The sequence below is a fragment of the Musca vetustissima genome, unplaced genomic scaffold (genome assembly GCF_032173495.1).
Source record: "Musca vetustissima isolate MV318-11 ecotype Yass unplaced genomic scaffold, APGP_CSIRO_Mvet_v1 utg1456, whole genome shotgun sequence".
Lineage (NCBI taxonomy): Eukaryota > Metazoa > Arthropoda > Insecta > Diptera > Muscidae > Musca > Musca vetustissima.
Genome location: NW_026882470.1, coordinates 320,454 through 348,438, shown reverse-complemented (window position 1 = coordinate 348,438; position 27,985 = coordinate 320,454). Strand labels below are relative to the sequence as shown.

At 35.6% G+C, this 27,985-nt stretch overlaps 1 protein-coding gene across 1 annotated transcript in view; it reads right to left on the bottom strand.

Annotated features, from left to right (window-relative positions):
- Positions 1–1,534: 1,534 nt before the first annotated feature.
- Positions 1,535–27,985, bottom strand: part of LOC133328935 (probable basic-leucine zipper transcription factor H) — a 57,164-nt gene continuing 30,713 nt past the window's right edge. The window contains exons 2-4 of the mRNA XM_061537442.1: positions 3,898–4,889; positions 1,776–1,895; positions 1,535–1,706 (exon numbers count right to left, since the gene is read on the bottom strand). Coding sequence (XP_061393426.1) covers positions 1,544–1,706; positions 1,776–1,895; positions 3,898–4,889 — 1,275 coding nt within the window. The 3' untranslated portion in view covers positions 1,535–1,543. The remainder of the gene's footprint in view (positions 1,707–1,775; positions 1,896–3,897; positions 4,890–27,985) is intronic.

Below are 27,985 nucleotides of genomic sequence, written 5' to 3'. Positions count from 1 at the left end.
GCATTGTTCATTATTCGAACCATAATTTCTTGTATATCTGTTATATCCAGCGATTTCTGGTGTTTGGTGACCCATAGTGAAATTTAATATAGAATAATTTTTTCATTAGATATTTTCCTCTAAAATGAAAATCGGGGGGAGAAAATTACCTCACATCGAAATTACTCCATAAGATATTACTCCATATAACCCGTTTTGCAAAGTTCATTATTCGAACCATAATTTCTATTATATCTGTTATATCTACCGATTTTTTGTGTTCAGGGACCCATAGTGAAATTTGATTTAGAATATTTCATACATTAACACCTATCCTCTAAAATGAAAATTTATGCAAGAAAATGGCCTCACATCGAAATAACTCCATAACATACTTTCGGGTCTCTAACATTTATAAGTCGTTCTGAAAATATGAAATAAATAGAAGACTTTTGCAGATCAAACTTCATCAGGCTCTGCTTTGACTATAAAACCTCATCCTTAGAGGGTCACTTACTTTCACTTTCCAGAGGTTACTTTGAAGGATTTCTACTTGGATAGAATACTTTGCAGGGGTCTTTTAAGTATAAAATATAGTATGACCCGTTTTAATATTAGAAAATTTTCGGACCTATAATTTTTTATATCGTTTTTTTTTTTCATTAAAAAAATCCGCTCATAGATTTTCGAAATATATATTTATTTATGTATAATTTTTGCTTGTTTTTTTATTGTAATCCGAAATATGTATATACAATAGAGAGTAGTAGAATTGTTGTTGTGTGTGTATCGCATTTTTTTATAATATTTATAATTACACATGTAAATATATCAAATATATGTATGTAAATAGAATATATATAAGTAGTTCAAGGCTTCATTAAGGCAAGCTCAATATTTTTTTCTTTCATTATGTATCAAACTAAGGTTCGTTGATAAATACAATCGGGGGTTTTTCTTTATATATAAATAATATTAATAATAATGGATTTAATTATAATTAATAAAATAATATTTATAATTGGAATGTATAATTTTTAATAAAAACAAAAAGAAAGGAAAATAATAACAAAAAAGGGGAAGAAAAATAGGAAAATAAGTAATATAGGAAAAAAGAAAAAAAGTAGGTAATACACAACATTAGATAAATTAAATACTAAAAAAAGAATAATTATTTTATAAAATACAATTTAGAATGCCAGCTCTGGTTGACTTAATTTAATTTTTAATTTTCAAAATTGTAATAATAATGTGTACCAAAATTGGCAGTAACCGCCCTCATCATCTTATATGCCCGGTTTTGGCCTTGTCAATATAGTATGCCTTAAAAAAATCTCTATATGCCTCCTTTCATTTTTTTTCTCTTTCTTTATCTTTGCTTCCTAAAGATGCCAGATCTATGGGTTTTTTCTTATTATTTTTTTTTAAATAAATTAATCAACAACAATATTTAAAAGCGAAGGAAAAAAATGAAAAGAAACACATTTTTTTCTTTTGTCTTAGTTGTTAGGAATTCCTTCTAGGATATAACATTGTCCTCGTCATCTTCTTCTTAGTTCTCTTCTTAGGCATTTTGTTGTATAAGATTTTCCCATTGGGCTATAAGACCTTTCGATGAGGGTGTCTCTTCGGGATCCATCTCACAGAGTTGGGCCAAGGAGACAGCTGGTCGCATACCGCCACGTTGTTGTTGCTGCTGCTTATCATAATCGGGAATGGGCGAAAGGCTAAAAAGGAAAGGAGAAAAATATTTAATATGGTAACCAAATTTCAGGGATGTGGAGATCTTAGCGTACCTATTGGAACTGCTGTTGTGTGCCGAATCACACATATCACCAATCGATTTGGCAGCACGCAATTTACCAGGACCATAACAGTGCTCAACCTCAGAGTCATCGCTATCGGAATCGGCCAATCTGAGAATAGAAAAAATAATGGAAAGAGAGGGTTATAGAAGTGGAGGAATAAACATATAAAAACCTTCAATGTATAGACATACAGGACTTTTAGGAAATGTTCTATTGAGAGGAGAGGTATTCCTAAGTTAAATATCCTTCCAGAAATCATCCATATATGGAGTATGAAGAAAAACGTTTCAAATAAGCGTTCAAGGGACCTAACAGAGGACCGACCGTAGTTAGAAATCCTTCCAATTTTTTCTACAGAAATAAGGTCGCCAGAGGTCTTTGATATTCGAACAGTAGTTAAAAATCTTTTCAGATTTTTTCTACAGATAAAAGAGGAGGAGAGGAGAGGAGAGGTATTCCTAAGTTAAATATCCTTCCAGAAATCATCCATATATGGAGTATGAGGAAAAATGTTTCAAATAAGCGTTCAAGGGACCTAACAGAGGACCGACCGTAGTTAGAAATCCTTCCAATTTTTTCTACAGAAATAAGGTCGCCAGAGGTTTTTGATATTCGAACAGTAGTTAAAAATCCTTTCAGATTTTTTCTACAGATAAAAGATTGGCAGAGGCCTTGAAGTCTCCTAGAAGATCCTTCATCTATGGACTATTCTCTGAAGTTATTCCTCTCAGAATACCATGTAACCTCCTATAAATGTATGGACTTTAAAAGGTCTAATAGAAGTCTAATATACATTTATGAGCTCCTTAACGAAGAACTATAAGCGTTATGCAGTTCTCTTAAATAACTTCTTTCTACAGAACACCTCCTGAGCCTCTCCTATATGTAAAAGGCCTCCTCAAGGTCTTCTACCTCCTTAAGCTTGATATAAATGGAAGACCTCCTAATGCCCCGTTTCCATAAAAAAAAAATTCTATCGAAAGAAGCCCTCCTCAGGTTCTTCTATCTGAAATCTGAGTCTTCCATCGACAGAAGACCCCTGAGAGTCTGCACTTCCTGAGCCCCTACTATCTGTAATAGGCCTCCTCAAGGTCTTCTACCTCCTAGAAGCCCACCATGAATATAAGATCTTCTAAGATTCCGTTTCCATAAAAAACTTCCATAGTATCGAAAGAAGGCTTCGTGAGTTTCTTCTATCGATAATAGACCTCCTGAGAATCTTCCATTGACAAAATATCCCCTTAAATCTTTCACCGACAGAATACCCTTTGAGAGTCATCTATCGACCTCCTGAGAGTCTACCAACTATGGAAACCCCTCTGAGAGTACTCCATCAACAGAAGATATTCTGAAAAAAATTCCAACTACCAACAGATTTTGTAGACTTCCGGAGAATATGATATCCAAAGAAAACATCCTGAGGTTAAAATGCAGATCTCCGGAGGAGTCTTCCAGCATGAGAAGATTTCTAGGAGTCTTCCATCGACAGAAGATATCCTTAGAATCTTCCATAGACAAAATAACACTTAAGAGTCTTTCATCGACAGAAGGCCTGCTGAGAAAAGAGTTCCTGAGAGTCTTCCATCGACAGAAGACCCCCGTTAGAGCCTTCCTCCGGCAGAAGACATTTGAGAAAAGACATTTTTTACTTTTAAAAGACCTACTGAGGCTCTGCTACGCATAAAACCTTCTCTGTTCCAAACTCAAACCTCCGGAGGATTTTCCACTTATATAATACATGAGGCACCTGACTCAGCCTGAGAACCTCCTCAAATAAAAATGCCTTCTGAAACTCGGATCTGAATAGAAGATCTCCCGGAATTCCATTTCGACCTTCTAGTTAACTAAGACCTAAGAGTTCTCTATTTTCAGAAGACCACTTGAGAGTCGTATACAATCCTACTGATGCTCTGGCTTCTTAAGATCTCACCCACAGACATCCAGTGACAAATTTTTTTAGAAGACCAACCAAAAATTTTCTGTAATCACCCTGAAGCTCTTTCATATTTCGAAGACCTTATCAGGCTTTTGTAGTGTTTCATTTTGATCAAAGATTTCCGGGTAGAAGACGTATTGTTCCCCCTTTTTAGGTCCCTTTAATTCTACTTACTCATTTTCAATGGAATCCAAAAGATCTGGTGTCGATTGTCGGATTTTTCGGATCTTCTTCAGCTCACTTTCACGCGTCTTCAAATCCTGCAGCTCACGTTGAATTTTCACCTCCACAGGCACATAGCCAGGACGAATGGGTCTACCTTCAGAATCACGTTCAATTTGTGGTGGCGATAGAATAACACTGGGTACAATTGGACTGCGAATGGCAAAGTCCGGTTGTGTGGTGGAGGCATTGCCCAACAAAGCTGTGGCTGGAGTCATGGGGGTATTGGGTGGAGTATTCAATGCAGCAGAGGGAGAATTTAGACCCAAAACTGCCACAGCATTGTTGCCATTTAGAAAGATTTTGTTACTGTTGTTGTGGCTGGGACTGCTGAGGCTATTGTTCAACTGTAGCTTGCCACGTGAGGCAATGAATCGCTGCATCACTCCCTTATGCGCCGGACTCATGGTGAATTGTTGGCGTGGAGCTTTGATAGCACTCAAGAGAGGTGTGGACACGGTACGTGTCATTAGTTTCTGCTGAGGTGGTTCAGGCGTCAAGGCATAGCAGTTGGGGCCGATGTAACGATGCTCCTTGGCTGGCAAGGGGGTGCTGGGTGCAGTTACGGTCTGGTTGGCGGTCTGGGGTTTTGTGGCAGCCTCATTGAGTTTTTTGATATTGGCCGAGACACCATTCACTGGACTGGAGGAGGCGGAAATGCCCGAATCATCCGAATGGTGATCTTCGTCTTTGATGCTGTTGACGCTCAGGGCGAGCGAGGGCATGTTCGAGTTGCAATCCTCATTGCTGTTCAGTGAGGTGTTGACCGGTGGTACTGGACTCAGGGATTGTAGGCTGTCATTGTGCTGGTCATCGGAGGACTCGTGATTTTCGTTCTCGCCCACAGCCATTGTGGATGTGCTGGAGATGAGACGACGATATTCCTGCTCACGTCGTTCCACCTCTTGGATTTCCTGTTGGATGCGCATTAAAGGGTCGATTTTCTGTAAATAAGAGTGAAAAAAGAGAAAGGTGGTGAGAAAAGGGTGGGGGAATGCTGTAATGATTTAAAAGGGTCTTGGAAAAAAATTTTATTTTTTCTTGAGGTAATTTGTTAAAGGAGATTTATGTCCCGCCAGCCAGCCAGGCAGTGAACCTTGCCTGGTGTAGAAACACTTGTAAAACTTTGTGTTAACTGTTAAAGACGGCAATAAATCTCAATTTAAATGTTCGTAGCTGCCTTTGGTGTATCTGCCTTGGTTTATGACCGAGGTTTTGTGTTTAAAAGTAAAAGTCCATTGTTTTTATTTTTTGGTTTTTATGCCGCATTTAAGACCTGACATTCGTTTGGTATTTGCCAAAATAACTCTCAGGTTAGTTAATGTATTTTGGCGTTTGTTGTTGTTGTTGTTGCTGTTGTTTGTTTTTCTTGTGCAGCATAATTTTTGTTGGGTTTCAACGTCATGGCTAAGATTCATGTTGCAACTTGTTTCCCCATAACAACCACGACATTCACATTCAAATTATTTTTTGGGGTAAGCCAGACCAGCCGCTCAGCCAGGCAGCCACCTAGAGGCTGTGAACCAAACCCAAGCCGGCTATTGACTTTTTAGCCAAAAACAAATAAAAAATTGCGGTTACAACTATGACGTATTAGCAGTGGAAACTTGTTTTCTTCTTTTATACACATTCCAATACAATTCTCAAAATCTGAAAATTGGAATTCCCTTTTTTAGCAGCCACAGCTGCCAGGGTCACAAGAAACTATTTACTTGTGGCTGGCTGGCTGAGGTGTCTGTCATTAGTTCGTGAGTTCCTTTCTAAGCATTTTAAATATTTGCTTAGCAAATTTTAACAATATCTGGAGAAGGAAGAGGGAGTAGTTGGGAGGGTTAGTCAGGGCAACAGATGTTGATTGACGGGAATTTTTAAGGGAAAAGACAATGTAATTTAGACCGCACATTGCAAACGGGTCAAATGGTAAACCGCAAAAACTAATGCTGTTCCACACCTCACACACTTTAGAAGAAGATTTAAATTTTATTTTACGGAAACCCTCCCGATGATTTGAATAGATTACCTCCTAAATACCTACATCAGAACCATGCAAGAAACCCTTCTGAGAATCTTCTAGCTATACAAGCTGTACCTACTATCCTCGACGATTTCCTGAGAGCCTGCTAGCTATGGGAGACCTCTATAGGGTTCTTTACTTTAAGATAACCTATTGAGGATAATTTTTCAAAAATCTCCTTGACGATTTCCTGAGAGCCTGCCAGCTATGGCAGACCTCTATAGGGTTCTTTACTTTAAGATAACCTATTGAGCACAATTTTTCAAAAATCTCCTTATAGTTTTATGACCTATTTAAAGGATGTCCTACTTATAGAAGACCTCATAAATACGGATATTAGACCGCCGGAAAAAACTGCTAGCTATGACAGACCTCTTCAGGGTTACTCACTTTATTTTTAGGTGACCTCTTAGGGATAATTTTTGAAAGATCTGCCTTGGATCTTATATTTGTATGATCTCTAAAACCTCCTAAATATACACAATAGACCTCCGGAAGATCCGGAAGAAACCCTCATGAGAATGTACTAGCTATACAAGACCTATACCGGAGTACTGTTTATTTTTAGATGATTTCTGCAGGAATTTTCGTTTTTAGATGCAGTCTTATCTCCTATAGATGACCTCCTGAGGGTCTCCATAGTTTATTATTGTATAGAAGATCTCCTGTAGCTCTTTCCATTTATAGAAGCCCACTTAAAGTTTTACTGTCTATAGAAAACCTCATTAGGCCCTGAGGTTTTTCTGGACACTGAAGTAATTCTGTAGATCTTCCATATATGCACAAAAAAAAAATCTGAAAGAGCGCCTGAGAGGGTCCACTTGAGAGCTGTAGATTATCATCTTCTACAAAAGACTTTCTAAGGGTATTCTTTCACATATAAAATCTGGGAACCTGCAGAGGACCTTCTGTATAAAGAAAACTCTTGAACATATCCTGAAAGATCTTCATTCCACATAATCTTCTTTCTGAAAGTCTAAGGAACCAAATTTTGGGGAGGGATAAAATTGGGTTTTAGAAGAGGTTTTGAAACCCATCTGAAGGAATGTTGAGGAACCTCCGAGGGTCTTATAGGGCTATTATTTTATGAATGTTTTTCCTTTGGCTCTTTCCATCGATATAAGACCTTCTGAGGACCTTATATTCTTTGATGATCCACTGGGAGATATATAGCAGGTCTCCGGATGGTGGGATCTTTCTACATAAGACCTCCTGAGATTGTAAAGAACCTAACTTTGGGGAGAGTTGAGATAAAATTGGGGGTTTGAAACCCCTCTGAAGGAAACATAGAGAAACATCTGAGGGTCTCACAGGACTATTATATAGCAGATCTGCGGATCTATACTTATTAAAGATCAAGCAGTCGATCTATTAAATGTCCTGTGATCTTTTTATAAGGCCTATATTTATTGAAGGTCACATGGGAGACCCACGTTTTTCTTCCTAAAAATTGTCTTCTAAAATTCGTGGAAGATCATTTAAGGCCACAGACCTGAGAACCTTATATTTATTTATTTATTTGGCCAATTAATATGAATACATTATGCGAAATCTTTGATATATGGCACTACTCTAAAAACATGGACATTGAGAAATGCCCAAAAATTTATTGAAGATTCCCTGGGACACCTATAGCAGGCCTTCGGACTGAGGGCTCTGTATTTAAAAAAATCGAATGGTGGAACTATAAAAGACCAAAGGCTCTTATACCTACCGAAGGTCTCTTATGGTTCATCTTCAAAAAAATCTGCTTGATGGTATTTGATATTCGAGATAAATAAAAGGACTCTTGAGACCATTTTATTTTTTACTAGACCTCCAAAGGGTCTTCCATTTATAGAAGATTCAAAAGATGCTGTGGAGAAGGTCTTTTATAATGGAGAGTTTATACAGAAAATCTTTACTTCCTAAAGAAATTTAGAGCAGTTGAAGGAGGAGGCTCAGATGGCCTTTACTTATAGAAACATTTTTATAGATCATCTTCAAGTTGGATGTATCCATATCCTATTAAAAACTAAATGTTCTTCAAATTTAAACCAATATTTCGAAAAAAATATTCTCACACTACGAAATGACCTACCGCATCATTTCCCATGGGAATGAAATAAAACCCTTTATTATTTTTATTAGTTACTGTTCCCATGCTCCCAGGCTCATGACCAACATTAAAATCAATTGATTTCATAATCCACACATATATTCTTTGCAATCATATGCCCCGCCATCCAAATACACAGTTAAAATTTGCAATTATTTGCTAAGCTCTAATCTCTGGCACTGCTACGCGGAGAGGGTTAATGGTGGCCAAATACGTGATGTTCTGAAAAAACAAATCTATATTTCGTTATATTTTCTTTTTTTGCTACAATTTTTTTTTTCAATTTTTATTTTTTGTTGCAGCTATCAGCGAAACATTGACTGTGTTTCCTCGTCCGATATGAAAACATGGGGTAACACAATTTAAAAAAAATAATAATAAAGCAGAGGCGTAGAAGTGAAGAGGTTTGAGAAGGGGTATAAAGGCTTCTAAGTTAAAATATTTTCAATTTCTTTAGAAGTTTCCTACATAATTTTATTATTCTCCCTGGTCTATACGATCTCCCTTGACTATTTGCAAAATTTCACCCACGCCCCTGCCTTTCTATATTAACCTAAAATTGGAATACATAGAACCAAAACAAAATCAAAAAAGAACCGAAGAACAAAAGAAAGAAGAAGAGAAAAACATCTATTGAACGGTTATGGCGGAAATATATATTTGAAGCGTGCACTCAAGCGGCAAATATAAGAAGATTTTTAGGTCGGCCGTTTAGTTTTTCTTTTTCTGATTTGCATATGCCGCATATAATTGAAGATGAGCCGACCACCTCTCTCGATGTTGGCCAATATAACCAAACAACCGACTCCATTGGCCACACGAGAAACATCGTACCGACGTCGTGATGGTAATTGTTTTCATGAACACAACTCAGAGCGGCGATAGAATTGAAGCATGTCGGCAATTGGAGATGAATGGTAAGAAGAAGTTGGGCAGGAGGAAGAAAGGTAGAAAAAGAAAAAAATTATGTGCTAAAAGTGTTAAGTACCCTATAGTGGCTATGGACGGAGGAATTAGGTAAATACTTCTTGGAAATGGGACTAAAATGAAAATAAAGAAGAGAACCCTAAGGCCCTACCAAAATAAGAATAAAAGTCTATATACACTCACTGGATAATCTATTAAGGATTAGCGTGAACATTTATTGTTCGGAAGATGGGAACAAAATTGAGTTAAGGAAGAAGACCCTATAAATGATCTATATGGATTATAAAATAAATGTTGAAGACCTTTAACCCAAGCAGGCTAAAATAAGGATATCAAAGGGCCATATACATATACAGAAAATCTCAATGTTTTTTTCCTATTTGAAGATCTCTAGAAAAGGTTATTTGTAGAATAACAGACCCTTCTGTGAGCCTGCGGAGGTTGGATAATCTGCCTGCGAAAAAAAACTAATACGATCTTCTTTTAAAGGCTTTCTGAGAATATTTTATGCAGTGAATATCTCTTGAGGGCATTATATCTTTAAAAGACCTGCAGACGCTCTTCCATGAAAATAATACATTATTCTGAATCTATAATGCCTTCTAAGCGCTTTGGAACGCCATCTTAAGGTAAAGATAAGACCATCACATATCCTTCCATATACAAAAAATAAAAAGAGTTCTTATTCTTCTTAAAGAGAAAAGAGAAAGAAAAGGATTTTTCTTTGAAGGAGGTTTCACTATCTTCAGAACACCTTTTATGACGATCTACAGAGAATTTTCTACCTTCAGAACATTTCTTATAGATCCTCCCAAATTTAGAAGACCTTTGGAAAGTCATCCATATACAGAAAATGTCCTTAGCGTAGTGGAGATGGAAAAGAGTCATCCATCCTCAAAGGCCTTTAACGGATTCAGAGGATGTTGTACCGACAGAAGACCTGTGATGGTTTATCTTCAAAAAAAACTTCCGGAGGGTTTCAGATTTTCGGGGGTGGAGGGTGGATGTTCTGCGAAGTGCAGAGGTTGGATATTCTGCCTACGGGAAATCTATTACGAATCTTCTTTTAAAGGGTTTCTGAGGATATTTTATGCATAAAAGACCTCTTGAGGGCATTATATCTTTAAAAGACGCTCTTCCATGAAAGAAGATTTTATTAAGGCCAAGGATCCAAGGCCCTAGAATTATTTTGAGACATGCTAAAGCTCAAACAGTCTTTAAATGTCCCAAGAGTCTTTATACATGATTTGTAGGCTCTGGGAGTCTATAGAGATGAGTTGAAGTCCAGGGAGTCATTTTATATTAGCTGAGAGTGGACTTGTTGATGGGCTGAGAGCTCAGGTTGTCCTTATGACCAGCTCACGAAATCCCTTTACTTGTTTGTCTCTTTTGTGTCGACTCGTCTATAAAGATTCTCGAAGCTCTCTCATGGTCTCCTATAAAAATTACTTTCTGGTTTGTCTATAAAGATCGCCTCTTATAAATATTTCCTCCAATTTTTTATGAAGTCTACATGACTCTAAATATTCTAAATATGCCTTCCTATCAAAACTTTCGATTTCTCGCCAAAAAATACTCCATACTGACTAGCCCATTCCATTCGTCCCCTTCCTTTATAAATTCCCTCCTTCTGCTCCTCTCCAAAATTCCCACCTGTCTATCAAAAATAAAATATGTTATGTCGCCTAACTGTTTCCAAAAATTCCCTTGGGGAATTTTTCCACACCATTCGGAATCATTCACCCCAAAATTTTTTAGAACAATTCTTGATATTTCTCCTACAAGATTTATGGGTTCTTTTATGGCAAATTTTATGGAAATATAATACAGACCCCCCTTAATTCTCTTCAATCTCACAATACAATGAAGAAGCCATTGTTTCTTTAGATTCATATTTTTTTGCAGTTATTTCATTATTTAGCTGTGATTTGCAAATTTCTGGGCTGATGAGAAACAACAACAACAACCAAATAAGCGAAACAGAAGCAACAAAAGATTTCTTTTCTTTTTTTCAAAAGTTTTTCGGGTCAGTGAGTACAGATTACAGTAACAATAGAAGTTATACGAAAAAAGAAAAAAAATGCGGCTGAGAAGAAGCAAAAGAAGTTGGAATATAAAAATCTGCCATGCCAAGAAATTAAATGAATTAATGATCTTCAAATGAAAATCATTAAGGCACAACAACAACAACAGCAACAAATTAACACATTAAAGCCACATTATTTGGGTCTAAACTATTTTTTTTTCGAAAGTAAATTTCCGGCAAAACATAAATTACACAAACCCCCAGTTCAGCAGAGATTCTTGAAAGCAAAATAGAAAAAAAATGAAATAAACGGCAATTTTCCGCTTAGCCTTAAAACTGTGTCAATCATATGCGTTTCAGTTGTGCGGTTTAGACTGTTTTATGATTTCCGATATTTAAAACAAAATTCAATTCACCTCAACTCGCTTTGCCCAAGGGGTGACATAATACCAAAGTATTTGTTTCATTCAAAAAAACTATGTTGTCAGTGCAATAATATCAAATTAACATTACAAAAAAAACAGCGACCCCCTCCTCTTACCCTCATCATTGTATTGCTAAAACAGCCATTCATTGTTGGGTTACTAAACAGCAGCGGCAGAGGTGGCTGTGCGTAAACCACAATAACCTCAAAGTTTCATTGTGTATTGACATATGCTGGTTGGTTTGTTTATTATTTGTTGTTGTTGTCGCTTTTTGTTTTACTATTTGCAAAACGGCCATGTTTTGTATACAGATCAGGCCAGACAATTGATGTTGTAGATCAAAAACCAACAACAACGTTAAAATAAAATTTTGTATTTGAATTTTTTTCAATGGCTTACGTGTTGAAAATTGTTAATTAGAAGTTATCATCCAAAAAAATAAACAAAACATTTTAACAAAAAGGTGCCAAAACAGCAATAGATTTCATAATTCTTGAAGTCTTCTTTTTTTAATTGGAGCAACAACTGTTATTTTGTTGCCATAAACTTGAAATAAACAAAAATAAAAATTATTATTTAAAAGAAAAAATAAACGTGCCGGGATAATAAAAATAAAATTTTACAATTTTTTTGACCTTGTTGTAAGATATATATATTTAATAAATTTAGAATTTTGCCATAAATTGTGAATATAAACAATTAAATCAAAAAGACTTAAGACACAAACATGCAGGAAAAGAGAAGACTAACTCATCTCTCAATGGTGAGCAGGCTCTCTCTTCTCTATAACAGCATGTTTGTGTCTTAAGTCTTTTAGATAATACTAATGAAAATTAGGATTTATAAAGAGCTGAAAGAAGGCGTTATAGAAGGGCGATTCGAGACGATTCGGATCAAGTCTTTACGAGCCAATGGGACATGAATAACGACGAGAGACGAGGTAGTCTTTATTGAGTAAAGGAGGTAGTGTTTATAAAGAGGTATAAAAAGTTAAAAGGATATCTATAGGCGATACCAAGGGAGGCGTATTAAATATGTGTCATCCTTTACAAACTGATTTCAAAATTCCCTTGGGGAATTTTTCATAAGGGAGGAATCTTTATTGACGAGCTGAAAAAATCTTTACGACGAAGGGATGGGAGTCTTTATAGCCGAGTTGTAAGGAATCTGTTTGGACTAGAAAATGGGAGTCTTTTTGTGGTATTTGAAGGAAGTCTTTAAAGACTCTCTAGAAGTTTTTTGAGACGTTCTGAAGCTCAGGCAGGTCTTAAAATGAGCTGAAGTTTAAGGAGTCTCAATACATGATCAGAAGGCTCATAAAATTGTCAATAAAATAAGTTATCAACTTATTTTATGGAAAAAAATGAATTGTTCTCAAATTGAATGTGATGAATGATTCAACATAGGACGTCCAATGAGTCTTTATTCAGGGCTCATAAAATTGGCAATAAAAAAAGCTATACAGTTTATAGGAGAAAAATAATTGTTCTACATTTTTGAAGTAAATGATTCCACATAGGAAAAAAATTCCCCAAGGGAAAATTTGAAAACTTTTAAGTGCCCCAAAACAAATTTTTTAGACGAACAGGAGAGTGTATTTATAGATAAACAGGAGCGGGACTTTATAGGTGGAGGTGGAGGAAATCTTTATGGGCGAGGAGTTGGGAACCTGGACAACATAACCAAGGCTCTAAATATTTTTTAGAGTCGGGCTGAAGCTCATGGTCTCCTTAAAAATGTACAGAAGACCCAAGTAGTCTTAATATATGACTCATTATAGACTAGCTAAGAGAGATTTTTTATAAAATCTGAAGCCTCATGGTGTACTTATAGATCGGCAGTGAGCTCAGGTTTTACTTATGACCAGCTGAAGCTCACGGAATATATTTTACCCGAGCTAAAGGTGCTTCTTGACTGAGAGTATTCCTCCATAATTTCAGGAATTTTTTTTTCCTCAAGGAGCCACTATCGACGAGCTGAAATCTCATAGATTTTTTTTTATAAAATCTAAACCATCAAGGTGTACTTATAGATGGACTGAGAGTTCCGGCTGTCCTTATATACGATCTGAAGGAAGTAGGAAGAAACATAAGGTTTCTAGGTGTATTGAACACCAATAATGTATGGAGGGATTCTTATATCTAAGGAAGAACTCTCACTCGGTAGAAATGTCAATCAAGGATTCTAGACCATGGGCAAATTATTCCTATTATTGACGGGTTAAAGGGAATCCATGTTATGGCGATTTTATGGCCTTTGTTCTGTAGAAAACGTCTAAAGAATCATCTGTATGAGAAAAGCCAATGAGTTTATATATGTGGACGATCTGAATATCGGTAAATCTCTACTCTGATGATACGGATGCCTCTCATGGATAACAAAACAGTATTTCATTGATCTCTGAAGGACATCTTTATTCTGCCTTAGAAAGGCTCTTTGTGATAGCTGAGGATTTTCATGGATGGAATGCCATAGAAACAGTGTTCTTAAAACTCAGGGAATCTATACTATAACTATAGAAAAGCTCTAGCGTGATATCGTCCTTCCAGAGACACAATCCTTTGGACTTTTTTTCGAAACATATTTTATTCATAATTGACATTTTGAAGGTTAATCTAGAAATTATTTTTTAAAGAGAATCAGACGTCGATATGTAACAGAAGTCTGGAAGAAATTTCATCTATAGAAGACCTATATCCCCCTTTTTTAGAGGACTCCTTGATAGAAAAATCCTATGAGGATTCTTCTATTTATAAAAGAAATCATCCTTCCTTACGAATGTATTATCTTCAATAAGTCTCGATAATAATTCTTTACCTCTCTCCTCATTATTTATAATTTTTATGCATCATCATGACTTATTACCCAAAAAGGGTTTTGCACACATGGCTTTATGGTTTTTTTAGGCCAGGCGAATGAAGCTTAGTGAAGTTAACAGCCAACCAGGCAGCTTGTCAGCCAGTCATTTGCAACACATATTCACATAAACAAAACAGCTGGGGTTTTTTTAGGTTTTTTTTTTATTATTTTTATTTTTTACTACTTTTTTATTTATTTTAATATTATTTTTTTTTCTTGCTGAGAAAAAAAGGTTTCAAAATCGGGTCTTTGTTTTTGTCACAGTTACGCCCACCCAAGTGTGGTTTCATGTTGTTGCAGTTGGTGTTGTTGTCGTTGGGTTTTTGTTGTATTATCTGCTCAAATGTGTAACCATTGAAGGATTTTGTTGTCGTTGGGTTTTTGTTATATTATCTGCTCAAATGTGTAACCATTGAAGGATTTTGGTTTGTTCTGCTCATGCGGGCCAGCAGCAGCCCCAGCCCTCACGTGCTTGCGATGAAATTGAGCTCGAAGTAAAACGGGTTCTGCTCATGGTAACAAGAAACAAAAACAAAAAACGAAGTAAAATTCTTAAAGGAACATAAGTTGGACTTGGTTACTTTTTACAATGACATACATACATCCGTTGTGTGTGTTTTTGTTGTTGTTGCATTGCAAAAAAAAAAAATGTAAATCACCCAAAAAAAAAACTTAAACAAAAAAACGGAACACTCTAAAGGGAAATTCAATACCCGCATTTGTTTGGCTACAAAAACATGAACCATGTATCATTTTTGTTGTTGTTATTGTTGTTGCTGGTCTTTTTTTTGTTCTTTGCCATTACTTTAATCACCTCCAACATTCCAGTCAGAACACAGAGATGGGTTACCACCATTTGGGTATTGTGGAGAGTAGGAGGACGGACAATCATGCATGTCAGTTTGTAGGTATGTATGTATGTTGCTGTATATATGTTTACCATACCGATAATGTTACTTTGGTATAACAAATTGTAAACATAATGACAGCCAACATGCCAAATGGCACGAGAAAAAAATAAGAGAACGAGGAAGAAGAAGAGAGAATGTAGAAAAAAATCTGTGTGATTTTTTAAGTGAAAAAAATAAATGGGTGAACCTTCAGAAAAGAGCTTAGGAATTGGAGCTTTATATATAATGAGAGGTCATTGTAGGGGGCCTATAAAAAATTGACCTCCGAAGGATGTAGAAGAAGTCCATAGAAGTATTCATGGAATAGAATAAGGCCTTGAAGACTAGCTGAAGCTAAGGGATACTTCCAAGGCTAGCTGAAGCTAAGAGAGTCTGTATAAAAGAGCAGGAAGGGTTCTGAATAGACGAGCTTAAGTACCGAGAGACTTAATAGACGAGGAGAGGCGATATTTTATAGACAAGAAGGTTGAAGTCCTTGTAGACGAACAAAATGCAATGCAAAACAATGTTAAGATAAGATTAAGGACTAAGGGGTCTGTATAGGAAGCTCACGGAGTCTTTGTAGGCTGTTTGAATATCAGAGGCAATTTCTCAAGACTAGTTAAATCTTAGAGAGTCCCTAAAGATAATCTGAAGCTCAAAAGGCTATGGTTGTCTTCATAGTCGTGTTGGAGGTTCAAGGGGTCGGTATAGATTGGTGTGGCTCAGGGAATATTTATAAAAAATATAGGGTGGTTAATCTAAAAGACCTTTTAAAGTTCAGAAGTTCAGATTTTTATAGACGATCTAATGGTTCAGATTGTCTTTATAGGAATATTCAGAAAGTCTTTACAGAGTAGCTGAAGACACACAGTTCCTTTATAGATGAACTGAAGACTTGTGGAGTCTATATTGACAAAGATTTTAAATATGCACTGAAGCTTCGATTAGTCTTAATAGACTAACTGAAGCTTAGGAAAACTTCTTAGGTTCAATGAAGTTCAGGTAGCCTTTATAGCTGAAGAAAATCTATATGCGATCAGTAGCAAGCCTGATAAACAAGAGAGGGAAGGAAGCGACTAACTGAAGGCTCAGAAAGTGTTTATAAATGAGCTGAAACTTAGTGAATCCTTACAGACGAGCTGCGAGTTCAGGCTCAGGACATGAAATTAAGATTTGGGAGTTTTTTTCTGAACGAGCAAAACTGAAGGCTCAGAAAGTCTTTACATAGAAGAAGAAGCTCATAAAGGCGCTTTATAGGTGAATTAAAGTTCAGGGCTTCCATGTAGACGAGCTCAAGACATTTTTATTTACAAGGTGAAGGCTCGAAGAGTCTTTATTGGCAGAATAAGACTCAAGAAGTTGTTGAAGAAGTCTATAGAGGAGCTGAAGACTGGCAGTCGCTTTATAGGTGAATCTTATATGAGTATTTAAAAAATCAGAGATCTCCATAGAAGCTTCTATAATACTCTACCTTATTGTATCGAATAATAGACCATTTTTTTTTTTTTTTGAGAATTTCTATCGAATAGAGGACCAAAGTTGAAGTTTCCCCATAGAATAGAATACTTCCCTAAGAATTTCCTATAGGATAGGAGCTAAGGAAAATATGAGAACACCTTCTGTGGAATAGGAGATAGGAGGTAGGAGCCTCCTGTAGAATAGGAGTCTTCCATAAAACAGAAGAAGTAAGAGACTTCAGTAGAAATCTTTTATAGAATATCTGACTTCCTTAGGAATCTTCTAGAGAATGCGAGACCTCCTTAGGAAGCTTCTAGAGAATAGAAAATCTCCATATGAAGCTTCTACAGAATAAAACCCCACGTAGAAGGCTTCTATGTAATAGAAAACCTCCATTGGTGACTTTTATCGAATAGGACGCCTTCTATACGAAAAGAACATATTCTATAGAATATGAGACCTACGTAGGGTATTCTATAAAGACTTTCGTGGAAGATTTCTAGAGAATAGGAAAGTAGTAGGAAGCTTCTATAAAATAGAAGACCTCTATGAGAGACTTCTGTAGAATATAAGACTTCCGTAGGAGTCTCCTAGAGAATATGAGACCTACGTAGCAAGTTTGTAAAGAATAGGAGACCTCTGGTGATTATTATACTTCAATATAGGAAACTTCATTACGACCTACCTAATACCAATTTTATTCTTTCAAAGGTGGTTCACAAAAAATACAAATATCTGAAACAACAAAAGAGAGTGAGTGACTCACCGCGATTTATTTCGTTTTATTAATAATTGACGTCTAATGTAAATAAATTTTATTTACTTATGAATATTTTTTTTGGAATGAGGCAGATAAGATAACCACTATTGCTGGTCGGCTGGCTGGCGATGGCGTCAATTAGAAAATCAGATTTTTTTCTAGGTGGAACTTCTTTTCACTTTAGTGTTTGCCATGATGGTTGGTATTAATTCATTAAGGTCATGTCAATATTTGACCACAAAAAAAATCTCTGGCCTCTTTGTTTGTTTTTTCTTACTTCTTCTATATTGCTTTTTTGGGAAGAAGAACCATAGGAAAAAAACATTTCTAAGGATTCCGCTCGCTGGCTGACTTTTATTACAGGCCCATCAACAACAAAAAAATAGGTCTTATCATTACTAAAGTTACCACAAAGTAAATATAGTTGTAAAATTGTGTGTGTTTCCCCGGCAGATGGGGGAGGTAGAGGTGATAATGGCTAACAGCTTTTTAGCCACCATGAACCAAAGCTACGCACCTACTTTGGTTGCCTCCTACTAGGTGAAGGTTTCTGTTAGGTCATCATCTTCGTTCATTCATTAATGCTACGAAAATTGAGGTTTATTTGTTTTTGTTTTAAACAAACCACAACAACAACAACATCGAAAATTTTAAGGCAATTTTTAGTAAAATTTTTTGTGTTTTAAACCTTGTCCTCTTTATAATTGGCCATAATCTCTCAGTTAAAGTCCATAATAAATGTAGTAAAAATTCCAAAGTACCTTCCCCTCCCCGCCACTACTAAAACTAATGATCTCTACCGAGATCTTGATAAAATTCATTTCAGAAGAGGGGGAGGAGTGCTTGAGAGGGGCTTAGAAAAAACAATTATGATGCCAAACATGTTGCAGTATTCAGTAAAAAATCGCTGCCACTTCTAGTCACTTAAGTGACATCAGAGAGATAAAAAACCAAAGCAAGCAAAGTTCTAGTTGCGTGTTCTATGTATTTATATGGGTATAGTGGCGGTTACACACACAACTTCATTATGATGATGATGATCAACATTATCATGATAATGATCAGCTAGCTAACTAGCTATTCAAAGCAGTGGCGTGGCAACTGAGAACGAGGGATGGTAGACTTTTCCAAAAAAAAAAAAATTTTTTTCGGGGAAGGCAGTACCACATTCTCCTGGAAATCTTAATTAAAAAAAAGTTTACTTATTTTTGAGGTGGTTCGCATATTATCTCCTTCCCCTCCCCCTAGATAAAAAATTTTCGCCCGCCCCTGCTTCTTTAAATCTGCGAAACTGTGAAAATAATGTAATTGTAACTAAAGTCAAATGTTCGTTTCTAGATACACGAGATACAAGAGCTCGATATGAAAACTAAGGCAAAAAATTTAAACAACAACAACAACCACAGCAGCATAAAAAGCCTGGGTCTACATACATAAATAGTTAGTGGTTTGGACTTGTACTTTACATAAAAAGCATTTGTAGTTTATTAACCTCAGCTTTAGACGAAAGAAAAAAATATGTGATGGCGGGTATAATGGGGCTGAGTTGGATCGTTTGTTGCACATGATGGAAGAGGAGAACTTCATAGAAGACTTCTCTAAAATAGGAGGAATTCGTAAACGACTTTTATATGATAGAGAACCTACGATGGGGTCTTCTAGAAGAAGAGATCTCCATAGGAGCATTCTATAGGTTAGAAGATCTCTGTAGGGGACTTCTATAGAACTGGAGAAAAAGAAGACAAAAGTGCGATGGAAGGTATACTGATGAGAAGAGGAGAAGGATTCTTCTAGATTATACTTTTATATAATCGGAGACCTTCTGGGAGTCTGCAATAGAATATAAGGACTCTATGGGGGATCTTAGCAAAACTAGAAGCCTCAATGGGAATTTTTCCCCTCTGTTGGAAGCTTATACAGAGCAGGTGACTTTCGCAGGAATCTTCACGTAGATTTGGAGACAACCGTTTAAGACTTCTGTAGATAAATTAGCCCTTAGTAAAATAGCCTTTTTTTTGGAGATGTGACCTCTGCAGGGGCCTTCTATTAAATAGGATACATCCTCTGAGGCCTTTTGTACAATAGAAGCGATCTTTAAGAGTCTTCTATAAAAATAGAAAACATTATTGGAGCCATTTGAAAAATTGAAGATCTTCGCTTTTACAGAGTAGCCGACCTCCGCAGGAATCTTCCATAGATTTGGAGACCACCGTTAAAGACCTCTTTAGAAAACTATCCCTTGGTAAAATTCTTCCATTAAAAATGCGACTTGCGTAGAAGTCTTTTTTACGGAGTAAGTGAACTCCGTGGAAGCCTTCTTCCTTAAATAAGATACATCTTCTGAGGCCCTCTGTACAATAGGACAGGTCTTCAAGAGTCTTATGTAAAAATAGAAAAAAAAGATTTGAGCCATTTGAAAAATTGAAGATCTTCGCTTTTACAGAGTAGCCGACCTCCGCAGGAATCTTCCATAGATTTGGAGACCACCGTTTAAGACTTCTTTAGAAAACTATACCTTGGTAAATATTCTCCCATAAAAAAAGAGACTCGTATAGAAGTCTTTTTTCGAAGTATGTGACGTAGGAGCCTTCTATTAAATAAGATACGGCCGTTGGAGTCCCCTGTACAATAGAACTCTTTAAGAGTCTACTGTAGAATTTGAGACATCCATAGGATACTTCAATAAAATAGGGAACTTCTGTAGTAGACTTCGTAAAATAGAAGGCCTCCAAGGAGATCTTTCGTTGTATGTGGTAGAAGACATTCGCATGGTATTTTGTCTTTAGAAGCCCTTCTGTGAGACTTCTATCTTGTATAGAAGACCTTCAGAAATGTTATAACTGCTCCAGTTCGACTTTTGTCGGAAGGTATTTAATGTCGAAGGTACCTTCGATAAATCTTTTCTTTGTCTATAGAAAATACTCGGGCACTAACGTACTCAGTATTTCATTTCAAGGGCGGTCCTCTGGACCTCAATGTGAAAATGTTCACTGCGTTCGTCCCTCGTCCCTTATGTATACATAAGTCCTTTTTGTAGAAGATCTTCTTTCAATGTATAGATTAGGAGGTATCTGTAGAAGTATTTCTTTGAACATGTAACTTTCATATAAGTTTTCGATAGAAAAGAAGGCCTCTGGAATCAACTTCTATGAAACAAAATAATTGTTTGGGTTGTTTATAGAAAAAGAGACCTCTGGACTCCTATGTACAATAAAAAGGCCTCAACAATAGTTCTACGACCTCTGAAGATTACTTCTATGAAATGAAAATATTCTGCTCCATAAAGATCTTCTATAGAATGACATATTCCCGTAGAAGATTTCGTCGGAGTCTTCTATGGCATATTAGACCTATGTTTGGGTATTCTATGACATTGAAGAGTTCATTGGAGGAATTATCTATATTAATGCAAGGGGACAGCGGTAGGAGACCTCTGGAGGCAATTTCAATATAAAATATAACTGTAGGGCTCATCTATAGAATAAAAGGACTAAACAGTATTTCTACATGGAATAGAAGACCTCCGTAGAGCTCTGGAAGCCACTTCTACGGTATAAGAATGTTCTGCGCCATAAATGTATTTTATAGAATGGGATAATCCCGTAGAAGAGTCTTCCATACAACAGGAGACCTTTGGAGTACACTGGAGTCTTCTATAGAATAGGAGGTATCTTTAGAAGTATTTTACAGAAGATTTTACCTCCATATCATTATTCAATAGAAAATAAGATCTCTGGGTGAGTCTTCTATAGAATAGGACACAAAAATCTATTTGGAGTCCTCCATAGAATAAAAGTGTTCAATAGGAGTTCTATATGGAATTGGTGACCTCTGTTGAACAAAAAAACTACATATGGAATAGAAAATTGTTTTCAAGGTCTATAAAAAGAAGGTCCTCAAAAAATTTCTATAATTTTATATAGAAAGTATATAGAGCTATGTATAGATCCATGAATGCATTAAGATCCATGAAATAATTTCAAAAATATTCTTCTGAAACCCCTTCAACAGGCCTTCTTTAAGAACAAATATTCTCAAACTGTGTTCAAAATCTCTAAAGGTGGAGGTTATTTAAGCTTCGACCAAGCTGAACCCTATATTTTTTTCAATTTTAATTTTTTGCCTTCCTAACACAGCATGGTCTTAAATCAAGTGAGGGAATCTGAAGTTTCTCACTTCCCAAAAGTATCTTGGAGTGTGTGAATTTTTGTGCGAATGTATGTGGTGTGCTGGTGTACCAGATTTCCCACATTTGTCAATTGAAAAACAAAAGGCTTTAATTTAAACTAATTCCAAGCCTTAAATCTAATCTAAAAAACAACAGCAACAACAACAAACAAGATGCTATCATTTCGATAGCGGGTTCTTTCAATTCTATTCTCCAGTACAGAACAAAATTCTCCCCACCAAACACTTCACAAGGCAAACAAACAAATCGTTTGTCTTGAGAAAAAACAGAAATAACAACAACCACAAAGAAATGCGGAAGTTTTTTGTTTTAAATTATTTTTTGCTTGGTGAATGAATGTCGGCTGGCTGGCAGGCTGGCCATAATTTGAAGTTTATGGCAATGTTAAACAAAAACAGCTTCATTTAATAGCCAGCCACCCCACCAGCAAAGCGTTTACAATTTTCAATTGGCGGCTATTTGGTGTAAAGCAGGAGTAGCAGGATGAGGTGGAGAAGGCAATGAATGCTCTGCCTCTGCTACTCATCGTCATCATTATTGCCATCATCGCGGCCATGGATGATTACCACTAAAGGTGAGTGCTGCATTCATGGCTAGCTCACTGGCATTTTTTTTTTTTTTTGGATTAGGCATTCGGTAAAACAAGGCATTGGAGCTGAAGGCATGGAACTGAAGTTGCAGCATTATTGTGCAAGCCATTGAAATCCGCAGAGCGTTGTTGTGTGGTGGGTGAATGACAAGAAAATTAAATATTTTTTGTTTGGTTTTGCCCCCTCCTCATTAAAGCAAATACAAATAATGAATTGTGGCAAAGAGAGAAAAAACAACGTTTTTGGAAACTATTTCAAATATATTAAAATAAAATAGGGGTATTGTATTTTAATGTTGGGTGCTGCAGCAGCAGCAGTCAGGTTCAACTAACTTTATGTGCGATCATTAAACAGAGAGCATATTTTAAATATTTTATACTCGGGAAAGGAAATGGTGTAAATATGAAATACCAAAACATTTTAATTAGGCATTCAGCAAATGGATAATAAATTGAGGCCAAAAATGGGTATAAGTAGTAGACCAATAGGTCTTCTATTTTAAAGGAGACCACCTACCAAAGATCTTATATGTAATAGAAGGATCCTAATTCGTCAATAGAATACCGTCAGGTTTTCCCTCTGAAAGGTTAAATAAGGATAATTAATGTTCCAATAGGAATTTTAATTTAAGGGAGACTTTTGCCGAAGATATCTTAATAAATAGAAGGATACAACTTAGGCAAACAAATACGGCCAGGTTTTCAGAGACTGACCTTATTTTATAAAAGTATCTGACGGATATATCGGATAGTCAGTACGCATTTCAAAACTACCTCTTGTTACAACGAACTCTCCTTATTTCTTCGAAATTACTCCTCCGATAGAACAAAAACGATTTTAAAGACTTTCGCAGTAGAGACCTTGTAGAGCCTTTAATGGACCTCTAGATATTCTATCACTTCAAAAAAATAATTTTTCTTATAGAATCTGGAATTTTCAGGAACCTCTTAACCATATATCTACTTCTTTAAAGAACTTCCTTAAAGAGAAAACAATTTAAAGATATCTGTCAATTCCATGGACCTCCTGATGACATATTTCTTCTAGGTCTTCCTGCAATAAAACAATATTTCAAAGGATACTTTTTGGTGTTTTGAGAACCATTTTTTCCCTAACATCTTGAAAATATTTCGTTGTAGTAGGCCTCGATAATTGAGCTCTAGATACCTGTTTTGAGGACCAACACATTTTTTGAATCTTTTACAGGCCTCCCAGTTATAGAAGATTTTACAATTACATCTTGAAAATCAACGTTGTAGTAAAGGCCTCGATAATTGACCTCTAGATACCCATGAGTTCACTTATAGAAAATTTTCCAGGGGCCTCAGTATGTCTATGTATATCTACATATACTCCTTTAAAGAATTTCATTCTCTAGAAAAGATTTTAAAGACTTGTTCTTGTTTTATAGAACCTCTTCAAAGGTATGCCTTCAAAAGAACAGATTATTTATAGAATAGCCGTCTTTGGTCTTCCTTTCTAAAAAATTCTTTCTGAAGAAGACTTGAAGGTCCTCATTATAATAGAAGGTCCTCATTATAAGAGACTAGCCCTTGTTTCAAAGGGACCTCTTGAGTATATACCCACTTCTAAGAAGGTTTTTGCTTGCCTATGCCTTTGAAAAATGGTTTCAAAAGAAGACTTAAGAGTCTCCTCATAACATCTAATAGCTCCACGGACACCCAATAGATCTAAAGATCTCAAGAGACCTTCTAGGGAAAAAAAATTCAAGGTGTGAGTCACCTTCCACCCAAAAAATTTCACCTTGCCAGATTCCAATAATACCCCCAATATTTACCCAATTGCTTCAATATTTTGTTGTTTTTAGTCTGTTATTCAATTTGTTTACCTCACTTCGAAACAAAAAAATGTGCCAGAATTTAATTTCATTATTTACTTTTCTCAAAAAAAAAAGTTAGCCGACATTGGTGTATTGTTTGCTTTCATTAGAGCTCCAGGTTCTGTACTTTTTTCAAGACCAAAATAATAAAACAACAACACCAACAAATTGGAAAAAGCAAAATATTATCCATACCGTTGAAAACTCATTAAAAATAACAACAACAACAATTAAAACAGTTTACTTTAATAACTTTTGTACCTAAGGGCCGCAAAAATTCTGAAATATTTCTGCTTAATTATATTTTTCTAAATAGCAACCAGGTTACACAGGGGAAGGCAGCGAAGTGGAATCAGTAGGTGGAAGGCAAATTAAATAGATAAAAAATGGAGGTGAAGAGCTGAACACAGGCCTGGAGAAGGTATGGAACAAAGGACCTCGGGGCAAAAATATTGTAATTTAAAAATTAGTGACAGTGGTTTTGTATTTTTCAGCCGATCCAGAAGATAAAGAAAAATAAACCTTTTCAGTGATGTATTTTAGAGGTTCTCTATTCGAATATTTTTGTATTCGAATATTTTTGTATTTTTTAATTTTCATCAGATCCTGAAGCTAATGAAATAGAACTCTTTTGTGAATTTTTTATAGAGCCTTCATTGGAATATTTTTTTAATTGGCTCTCCTTTCAAATTTTTCCTAAAATTTTAACATTCAAAATATCGACCTCTAAAATTTCTCGTGAAAACATTGAAAAATATTTTTAACAAATTTTATTTCTCTAGCCTCATTAGTAAAGCCTTGGAGGTATATTTTAGAAGTCCATTGAACCGGCATTGTTGGGAAATAATTAAAAACAACAAAAAAATTAAATTAATTATTAAAGCATAGACTGGAGAGACATGCAAACTTCATTACTATAGGGCAATGAACTCTATGGGAGCTTGGGAAGAAGCAGTGGCCGATTTTGTAGAAAAGTATTTTTTTACCAAATATTCCGCTCACGAGAACCGTGAGTCGATTTTAAAAAATTTGTGATATATTCGTGAGACCAATGGGTCGATTTTTTCTATAGAAACAAAAATCGTAAGACCCTTGAGTCATGTTTTTTCACGAGACCCTTGGGTGTCTATTTTTCTATAGAAAAAAATTCGCAAGACCCCAGGGGTCAAGTTTTTTCTATAGAAAAAAATTCGCAAGACCCCAGGGGTCAAGTTTTTTCTATAGAAAAAAATTCGCAAGACCCCAGGGGTCAAGTTTTTTCTATAGAAAAAAATTCGCAAGACCCCAGGGGTCAAGTTTTTTCTATAGAAAAAAATTCGCAAGACCCCAGGGGTCAAGTTTTTTTTATAGAAAAAAAAATTCGCAAGACCCCAGGGGTCAAGTTTTTTCTACAGAAAAAAATTCGTGAGACCCCAGGGGTGAAGTTTTTTCTATAGAAAAAACTTCACTCCTGGGGTCTCACGATTTTTTTCTATAGAAAAAATTCGTGAAACCCTTGGGTTGACATTTTTTATAAAACATAGTTATCCCATGAATTGTCTTTAGGTCCTCTTTAGACCTAAAGGTGAGACCTTTAGTTTTTTTTTCACTTTCTCCTATTTTTTTTTTAAAAAAATTCTCCAAAGAAAACTTGGTTTTCTATTTTATATGATGCCAGTGAAAGTGAAACTTCATATCACTCACATGAGTGTATGAATGTTTCGGCCCGCATTACCAATAGGTTTACAATTTGTTTCATCTTCTTTTTTTCGAAAAATTATCAAATCAAGAAAAATTTGCAAACAATACAACATTATTAACATTATTGTTGTTATATTATGTTTATTATGACAGCTACTAGCTTCGCTATTGTTAAGATGATGATATTGTCAAACCAAAAAAATCGAAGAGGTAACCCCCAGTCACCTAACAACAATCCCGATGCTCATCATAATTGTCATGATGGAGCATTCATTCATTCACTACTGTTACCATTACAGTTAAAATTATGATGGGTCTTTTTTGTTGCTGGTTTATGGTACCCAAGCATGGAAGTTAGCAGCCATCCACCTACCATCATCATCTTCAGCACCGAGGTACTTCAAAGTAAAAGTTGCGCACCCAAGTGTACATATGAAGAGGTTCATGTGTGGGTTGCTTCTTCAAATAATGTCTTCTTCAACGTCTTTGATTTTATTTTTCCACTCATTAGATTTTTCTTCTTGATGAGTATTGAAACATACACACACACACACTCACATTCACATTCAGTGGCCACACAAAAGGTGAGAGCTTGCCTAACATTTTGATGACAACTGTCATCAACACCACTGCTGTTGTTAACAGAGCTCTGTTGGTTGGGGTATTATTTTGGGGGATTATTTTCATTTTAATGTTGTTGTTTATTTTATTGTGATACTGAAAACCTTTGTAAAAATATTTCAAAATGTTTTCAGTTTTTTTTTTTGTACTTTTGTTTTCATTTTTTTTTTCTTCTTTTGAGCCACAAAATGAAAGCAAAAGTTTCAGGCCCATGTTGTCATCATTGCCATCACCCGGTGAAAAAAAAAATTGAAAACAAAGCAATGTTAAGACGATTATGCCAAAAAAACGACAACTATGAAGTTTAAAAAAATCCAATAAATGAAATTTATTTTGAGTTTCTTTGCTGTTGTTGTTATTTTTTATTTCCAAGATGAAAGCCTCTAGAAAGGTTATCACCCATCATAATGATCCGGCAAGGCATTGCCATTAAATTCGTCATCACGTGCTTAGCACCCGAAGATGGGAATTAAGTGCGAATTTTTTTCATTCATAAAGGCAGCAAGCAAATGAGGCTAATATCAAAGTAGGCATGCAAATATTTAATTACAAATTTTCACTTCGAGAGAATTTTTTGTAAAATTTCAACAAAATAAGGGGATTATGAAAAAATATCACCTCTGGCACCATAATAAATCTCCAAGCCTAAATTTCAATCCGCAGATACCATTAAAGGTAATTTTACATTGACAGGACATATCATGTTACTTACCCAACCCTAGGTCGGCGTATTTAAAGGGGAGATATGTCTTCAAACTTACCTAAAAAGGAAAGAAAAAAAATAAATTAATAAATATTAGTTCGAAGGACCAAATATTGTTTTATAAAAACAAATAAAAATACACTCTATATTTTTTTATAGAAAAAATCAAGAAAATAAATATTTTTTTCTATAGCGAAAAATTTGGATATATTTTTTCTATAAAATAATCGTGCGAGTCTATTTTCTCTATAGAAAAAATTTACGGGACCCCAGGTGTCGATTTTTTTCCATAGAAAAAAATTCGAAAAAACCCCAGGGGTCTATTTTTTCTATAGAAAAAAATTCCGAAGACCCCAGGGGTCTATTTTTTCTATAGAAAAAAATTCGCAAGACCCCAGGGGTCTATTTTTTCTATAGAAACAAATTTGCAAGACCCCAGGGGTCTATTTTTTCTATAGAAAAAATTCGCAAGACCCCAGGGGTCTATTTTTTCTATAGAAACAAATTTGCAAGACCCCAGGGGTCTATTTTTTCTATAGAAAAAACATCGTAAGACCCCAGGGGTCTATTTTTTATATAAAAAAATCGCAGATGTCTATTAATTCTATTTTCAATATAAAAAATTTATATAAGTCGGAGATCTCTTTTTTCTATAGCAAAAAATCACGAGACCCTACCTACAAAAGGGTATATTTTTGCTAAAGAAAAAAAATTCGCAAGACCACGTTGGGTCTATTTTTTCTATAGAAATAAATTCACGAGACCCTTGGTTTTTTTTCTTTAGAAACAAATTTGACCATACCCTTTGGGGTCAATTTTTTTGTATGAAACAAGATCGACAGACTTAGGTCTATAAAAAAAAACAATCGTGAGACTCTTTGATCGAATTTTCTACATTCGTGGGTCGAGATGCTCTTAGGTATTTTTCAAATTCTCTATTTTTTCTAAAAAAATCGG